Source organism: Chlorocebus sabaeus, chromosome 23, assembly GCF_047675955.1.
Source record: "Chlorocebus sabaeus isolate Y175 chromosome 23, mChlSab1.0.hap1, whole genome shotgun sequence".
Classification (NCBI taxonomy): Eukaryota; Metazoa; Chordata; class Mammalia; order Primates; family Cercopithecidae; genus Chlorocebus; species Chlorocebus sabaeus.
The window spans coordinates 9468952-9476971 of record NC_132926.1 but is presented as its reverse complement, the minus strand read 5'-3'; the positions used below and the strand labels follow the sequence as shown (position 1 = coordinate 9476971).

Here is an 8020-nt window from a genome sequence, read left to right as displayed (position 1 = left end):
TCTGCGCTTGCGCGGCAAGGAAAGTCATTTCCGGTCCTGCGCACTCAGGGCCTGAGGCCCTGGTGGCCGGGTGAGTGAGTGGAGGCTGGAGTTTTCTCGGATTCTGAAGCCCACTGCCCCGTTAGACCCTGCCCTATGTGTGGCGGGGACACGTGTCACCCCACAGCTCTCTGCGTGATCTCCCGACCACTCATTCCTGCCTAACCCTAGTATTCCTTCCTTAGCCTCAAGGTCCCAGTCCACCCTCTCCCCACGACCCCCTTAGTCAGGCATACGACCTCCACACGTCTCACTTTGTGTAATAGACCACTCGCATCTCTCTCTCCTCCCTTAGTTGCTTTTTCAGAGGTCACCTCCCTCGTAGAGCCTTTGTGCGGGGATGAGGAGGAGTGTCTTGGGTCGAGAACAGGCCCCTGTAACCCACTGAGCGCCCCTTCATTCCATCTCTCTCCGCCCTTTGTAGAGGGTCACCATGAAGTTCAATCCCTTCGTGACGTCGCACCGCAGCAAAAACCGCAAACGTCACTTCAATGCCCCCTCACACGTGCGCAGGAAGATCATGTCATCCCCGCTCTTCAAGGAGCGGCGGCAGAAGTACAATGTCCGCTCCATGCCCATCCGCAAGGACGACGAGGTCCAGGTACGTCTCCCTCCGGCTCTAGTGGCGCTCGGACACCTTTGCCTGAGAATGTCATGTGTTCTTGGTCATGGAGCAGTCACAGACTCACGTGCCTCAGGACTCTGGCAAATAGTGTGACCCTTCAGATGTGTTAGGCCAGAGATAGGGTTCAGAGGCACCAGAGAGTGCCTGCGTTGCTTTAGAGCATTTAACTATTCAATAGTTATAGAAAAATTTAATAAAACAGTATGTCAGCCAAGCAAAATCCTGCCTTTTTGTTTGTTTTGTAGACATAGGGTCTTGCTATGTTGCCCAGGCTGGTCTCAGAACTCTTGACCTCAAGTGATCCTCCCACCTCAGCCTCCCAAAGCACTGAGATTACAGGTGTGAGCCACCGTGCCCCGCCAAAAATGCTTTTGATTTAAACTTCTGGCTGCTAGTTTGCCAAGTGTTGTTGCCCAAGGTGGCTTGTTGAAGCAGACTTTGTAGGGGAAAGTGTTGCAGTGAGAGTAGTGTTCTAGTGTATTTGGGTGTAGTGGGATTGATGGACAGGGATTTGTGGGAGCTGGCCATGTGATAGCATTGGATTTGGCAGGAGAAATGGTCAAGATGCAGCGAGTCACTCTTTCATAATTTCTAAAAGAGTGGCCCAGTGAGAACGTGCAAGCCTTCTGTTCTCTGTGATGGGAGCTTAGAATGCATGAAGGGGGAAGGGAGCTGGCCATGAGTGAAATAAGCAGGGGCTGGATTCATTCCTCAAAGGAGTATTTATGGAGCACTTACCAGACATTGTTCTAGAACAAGATTGACAAGGCTCGTGTTCTCATGGAGGTCATGTTTTAGAGCAGGGTTTCCTAGCCTCAGTGCTATTGATATCTTGGACTGGATAATTGTCCGGGGGTGCTGAGGGGCTCTCCTGTGCATTGTAGAATGTTTAGCAGCATCCCTGGCCTCTCCCCACTAGATGCCAGTGGCATTCCCTCCGTTCACAGTTGTGACAAGCAAAAACATTTCCAGATATTGCCAAATGCTCCCTGGGGGGCAAAATCAACTCTTCCCTCACTCAGTTAAGAACTATTGTCTTAAAGAATGAAATGACATAAGGTGATGAGGCCTGGTGTATCATCTGAGACACTGGGACTCTTTAAAGCTTTGGGGATATGTTAAGGAGGAAAAAATGTGGAGTTAAGCTGGGAGTGTGACAGGAAGAGTGGAAAAAGTAGTTCGGAGGTATGATCAGCAGTTTCAACCCCCTCTGCCTTGGATCCTTCCCATCAGACATGTTCTAGAATGGGGGAATTGCAAATACTTATAGGGGATAGGTAGGGATAGCTCTCACTTCCCTGAATAAGGGAAGTGAGCTGAAAAGAAAATGGCAAACTGGAAAGCTCAAGCCTCACATATAAGATGTGATCATCTACCTTTAGCCCATGGGTGCCTGGGGGAAATGCAGGCCCATTGTTAAATTCTTGGATTTTCAAAGAGAGCTGGAAAATTTGGATTCACTTCCCTAGCCCCACATTTCCTTCCAGCTATTACTCTGTTCTCTATTCATAACCAGCCTCCTCAAGAGAGCTGTCTCCACTTCCTCATCTCCCATTCACTCTTGGATACTCTTCAGTCTATTCCCTGTGCCCACTGCATTATAGAACCTACTTTGGCATAGATCACCAATAACATCTTCGTGACTGAATCCAATGGACACATCTAGCATCTCTTTCTGCTCTGTGTTCTCTATGTAGGTAGAGAATAGGTAATAATCCATTCTTAGAGCTTTAAATGTCTGCTCTGTGCTAACAGCTCCCTCTTTTATATCCCAGTCCAGACCACTTTAGACAACCTATACATCTGACTACCTACAACACAGACCTATAGATCGGACTACCTACAGAACATCTCTATTTAGGTAGCCCATTGACATTTCAAGCTTCTTATCCAAGAGTACTCTTGATCCTAACACCCTCTGCCTCCGGAATCCAACTCTCCCATCTTCCACATCTCCAGTAAGTACCATTTGTATCTCCCCAGTTGCATATGCCCCTAAACGTTTGTTATCTTTAACAATGCTCCTTAACCCCCTCTTGTAATCCACCATCAAGGCTTGTTGATTCTACCTGCAAAGTAAGTCTTGAACCTATTTCCAGACCAGTTCAAGGCAGCATTGCAGCTCCCTCTCTTACCTTTGTCCATTTTCCAGAGTGGTATTATTTGCAAATCAGGTCCTATTTAAAACCTTTGACAGGCTGGGCATGATGGCTCACGCCTGTAATCCTAGCAGTTTGGGAGGCCAAGGCAGGTGGATCACCTGAGGTCAGGAGTTCGAAACCAGCCTGGCCAACATGGTGAAACCCCATCTCTACTAAAAATACAAAAATTAGCTGGGCGTGGTGGCAGGCACCTGTAATCCCAGCTACTGGGGAGGCTGAGGCATGAGAATCGCTTGAACCCGGGAGGCAGAGGTTGCAGTGAACCAAGATTGTTCCGTCGCACTCCAGCCTGGGTGAGAGTGAGACTCTGTCTCAAAAAAAAAAAAAAAAAAAAAAACGGCCAGGCACAGTGGCTCACACCTGTAATCCCAGCACTTTGGCAGGCCAAGGTGAGCAGATCACGAGGTCAGGAGATTGAGACCATCCTGGCTAACACGGTAAAACCCGTCTCTACTAAAAATATAAAAAATTAGCCAAGTGTGGTGGCGGGCGCCTGTAGTCCCAACTACCTGGGAGACTGAGGCAGGAGAATGGCGTGAACCCGGGAGGCAGAGCTTGCAGTGAGCTGAGATCGCGCCACTGCATTCCAGTCTGGGTGACGAGCAAGACTCCATCTCAAAAAAAAAAAAAAAAAACTTTGGCAGTTTTATATCTGCCAAAACTGACCTGTACATTTTACTATATGTAAATGATGCCTCAGTTAAAAATAAAACGATTTCAAATTGTGTTTATTGCTGTGAAGAAAATATAAAGGATGCTACCATATTGATTAAAGGACCTGAAAAGGCTTCTCTGAGGAACTAATAAATTTAAGAGAAGACCTGAAAAGTGAGGAGTTAGCCAGGTGCTTACCAGTGGTGCCTGATGTGCTTATAAAATCTAAAATCATGACCAGGCGCGGTGGCTCACGCCTGTAATACCAACACTTTGGGAGGTTGAGGTGGGTGAATCATCTGAGGTCCGGAGTTTGAGACCAGCCTGGCCAACATGGTGAAACCCCGTCTCTACTAGAAATACAAAAATTAGCCAGCTGTGGTGGCACACGCCTGTAATCCCAACTACTCAGGAGGCTGAGGCAGGGGAATCACTTTAACCTGGGAGGTGGAGGTTGCAGAGAGCCAAGATTGCGCCACTGTACTCCAGCCTGGGGGACAGAGCGAGACTCCGTCTCAAAAAAAAAAAAAAAAAGAAATCCTGGCTCCACACCTACACATTTACCTGTAGTTCCACCCCTCTTATTTTCTTTCCCTTCTGTTACAATAAAAGAAATATCCCAGGCCTGGTGCAGGGGCTCATGCCTGTAATCTCAGCACTTTGAGAGGCCAAGACGGGTGGATCACTTGAGGTCAGGAGTTCGAGACCAGCCTGGCCAACATGGCGAAATTCTGTCTCTACTAAAAATACAAAAATTAGCTTGACATGATGGCACACGCCTGTAATCCCAGCTACAAGGGAGGCTGAGGCAATGAGATATCACTTGAACCCAGAAGGCGGGGGTTGCAGTGAGCCAAGATCACACCACTGTACTCCAGCATGGGTAACACAGCAAGTCTCTGTCTCAAAAACACAAAAAAAGAAATATCCCTATTTCTCCCTAAGCCTAATTCATCTGCCGCTGGGTGCTGCTCCATTCTTCTCTTGGAGCTTTTTTGGTCCCTTTTTTCTCTGTAGTTTCTTTTACCCTCTTGCTCCATACTTGTTCCTTCCCATCAGCATTTAAACACAATCATGTTTTCCCTTCTTTAAAAATAAAAAAAGTTCCCTTAGCTTTCCATCCCCCTCAAACATCTATCCCCTTCTCGTCTTCAGAGCCAAGCTCCTTTGGACTGTCTTTTCTCACCTTCACCTTCTCACCTGCTACACTCATCACCTTACTGTAAATGGCTTCCATCCCACCGCTCACTGAAGGCATTCCAGCCACAGCCACTGGTGATGACCTTGTTGTCAGATCTGTTAAATACCTTACCCTCTCTGTACTTGATGGTCCCACAGAATTTGGCATTCTTCTCTTGGCTGCTGTAATACCACACTTACATGGTTTCCCGTTCTCTCTGGCCACATTAATTTCTCACAAGCTCTTCCAAAATGCTGGCTTTTCTCACATGTGTATATTCTGCCCTTTTCTCTTACCATCAGCTCCTTGAGCAAAATGAAGCTTCTAATTGCCTCTCTGTGGATGACTCCCACGTCTCTATTGCTGGCCCAGTTGGCATTCCAGCTGTGTCTGAATTCTGTATTAGAATGTCCCCAGATGCCTCAAATTTAGCATGTTCCAAACTAAACTATTTCCTCCTAAAATATGGGGCTTCCCCTATGTTCCCTGCATCTGGCAAAGGCATTTCCATCTACCTGGTTGTCCAAGCCAGACTCTGAGTGTCATCCTTCCCTCTTCATCCTCACCTCTCCAGTCCAGTCGATCAGCCCGGCCTCTGTGTGTGGTGTTTAATACGCTCTTGCAGCTGGGCATGGTGGTTCACACCTGTAATCCCAGCACTTTGGGAGGCCGAGGCAGGCGGATCACTTGAGGTCAGGAGTTCGAGACCAGCCTGGCCAATATGGTGAAACCCCGTCTCTACTAAAAATACAAAAGTTAGCTGGGACTGCTGTCGTGTGCCTATAATCCCAGCTACTTGGGAGGCTGAGGCAGGAGAATCACTTGAACCTGAGAGGTGGAGGTTGCAGTGAGCTAAGATCATGCCATTACAGTCCAGCCTGGGGGACAGAGCGAGACTCTGTCTCAAAAAAACATAAAATAAAATAAGCTCTTGCTTCCAAGGAAACCCTAAACTAGTTGGTTTTTTAATAGAGTAGATTTTTAGTACAGTAAAACAGTCCGTGAGATTTTAAATTTTTTTCTGACTTTAAAATATTTGTATAAATGTAGAAATCTTGAAATTTAGAAGAATATAAATCTGTAATCCTACTTCCTGCCTAATGGCAGCTGTTACCAATATTTATATATATTTTATCCCACTGTGTCATGCGATATATATGAAATGTGTGTGTATATATACATATATGTATGTGTATATACATATATGTATGTATGTATATACATGTATGTATATATTACATATATATGTGCACATATGTAATATATATTATATGTATACACATACACACATACAGGTTGAGTATCTCAAATTCAGAATGCTCCAAAATCTGAAACTTTGAGTGTCAATGTGATGGTCAAAGGAAGTGGTCTTTGGAGCTTTTGGGATTTCAGATTTTCAGATTTGTGGTGCTTAGCTAGTAATGCAGATATTCCAAAATCCCAAAAACCCTAAATCCAAAACACTTCTGGGCTCAAGCATTTCGAATAAGGGATACTTGACGTATATATACATATAGTTCAGAGTGTATTCTATATGTAGTTTTATATTCTCCTTTTTTCTCTAAAGCTCATATCGCACATTTCTGTGGGATTCAGGTAAAAAAATCTCCACTGAGCCATAACACAACACAGATTTATACCAGAAAAGTAGCTAATTTTTGACTACCAGGATTAAGCTGCTTTTGTGCAAAGTTATATGTTTAGCCCATGTGTTCCTGATGGTTAGCTTCTTCATTATGATCATGCATTACAAATGGAGGGGGATTCTCTTTTGTATTTTCTCTTAGGTAGTTCGAGGACACTACAAAGGTCAGCAAATTGGCAAGGTAGTCCAGGTGTACAGAAAGAAATATGTCATCTACATCGAGCGGGTGCAGCGTGAGAAGGCCAACGGCACAACCGTCCATGTGGGCATTCACCCAGGCAAGGTATGGTCAAGGACTGAGTGGCAATAGCAGCCATGGAGTGTGTCCATACTGTTAGAAGTTAGTGGTGTTCGGTACTCCCTGCACAGGTGGCTGAGGCAGGCCACGTGGACTTGATTGATTTAGTAGCTTTGTGATATCATCAAGGATCCAGATTTTTCTTCTCTTTTCTATTTTGCCTTTCTTGGTGATGGTGTCTTTTTTTTTTTTTTTTTTCCCTGAGACGGACTCTCGCTCTGTCACCAGGCTGGAATGTGGTGGCACGATCTCGGCTCACTGCAACCTCCGCCTCCTGGGTTCAAGTGATTCTCCTGCCTCAGCCTCCCGAGTAGCTGGGACTACAGGCACCCACCCTACGCCCGGCTAATTTTTATATTTTTAGCAGAGATGGGGTTTCACCATGTTAGCCAGCATGGTCTCGATCTCTTGATCTCGTGATCCACCTGCCTTGGCCTCCCAAAGTACTGGGATTACAGGCGTGCGCCACCGCGCCCAGCTGATGGCTGTCTAAGCTGGTTGCAAGAGGCTTCCAAGTGTTGCAGGCATCACTTCCTCCAACGTATAATATTCAGAGGGATAAGAGAGAATATATCTTCCTGTAGCCCTTATGCCTACCTAGTGGAACTGCTACTTCTCCTTTGTGTTCCTATTTTATATTGTGTTATAGGATCTGTTTTCCTTCCAGAGTTTCAGTTCCTTAAAAGTTTAATAACTGGCCGGGTGCGGTGGCTCATGCCTGTAATCCCAGCACTTTGGGAGGCCGAGGCGGGTGGATCACGAGGTCAGGAGACCATCCTAACACGGTGAAACCCCGTCTCTACTAAAAATACAAAAAAATTGGCCGGGTATGGTGGCGGGCGCCTGTAGTCCCAGCTACTCGGGAGGCTGAGTCAGGAAAATAGCGCAAACCCGGGAGGCGGAGCTTGCAGTGAGCCGAGATCACACCACTGCACTCCAGCCTGGGCGACACAGCAAGACTCTGTCTCCAAAAAAAAAAAAAAAAAAAAAAAAAACACAGGCTGAATGGCTAAGGTCTTACTTAACTTAGGATGTCTATATTGCTGAATAGCTGGTGGCGATGTGGCAATAAAGATCTGTTTTCTCACTCCCAACAGGTGATTATCACCAGGCTAAAACTGGACAAGGATCGGAAAAAAAATTCTTGAACGCAAAGCCAAGTCTTGGCAAGTCGGAAAAGAGAAAGGCAAATATAAGGAAGAACTTATTGAGAAAATGCAGGAATAAATAGAACCTGTTGTGCAACCACGGTTTAACCGGAGATTTTGAGGCTGGTGTTTCTTTCGAACTTTTCAGAATGTCTCTGGAATATTTCATTTCCTGTTTTGTTAGCTGTGGTTCTGTAAGTCGACTTTTGCAATTTTAATTAATAATTTTATGATTAAAAATGGGAAATGCTTCCTAATTTCAAATAGTA

General features: G+C 45.7%; 1 protein-coding gene across 1 annotated transcript; it reads left to right on the top strand.

Annotated features, from left to right (window-relative positions):
* On the top strand, positions 1 to 8020 carry RPL26L1 (ribosomal protein L26 like 1). Its single transcript, XM_008015308.3, is given in 5 exon segments — positions 1 to 70; positions 464 to 640; positions 6448 to 6588; positions 7701 to 7736; positions 7738 to 8020. Coding segments are annotated over 4 exon segments (438 nt in total). The 5' UTR covers positions 1 to 70; positions 464 to 472; the 3' UTR covers positions 7831 to 8020.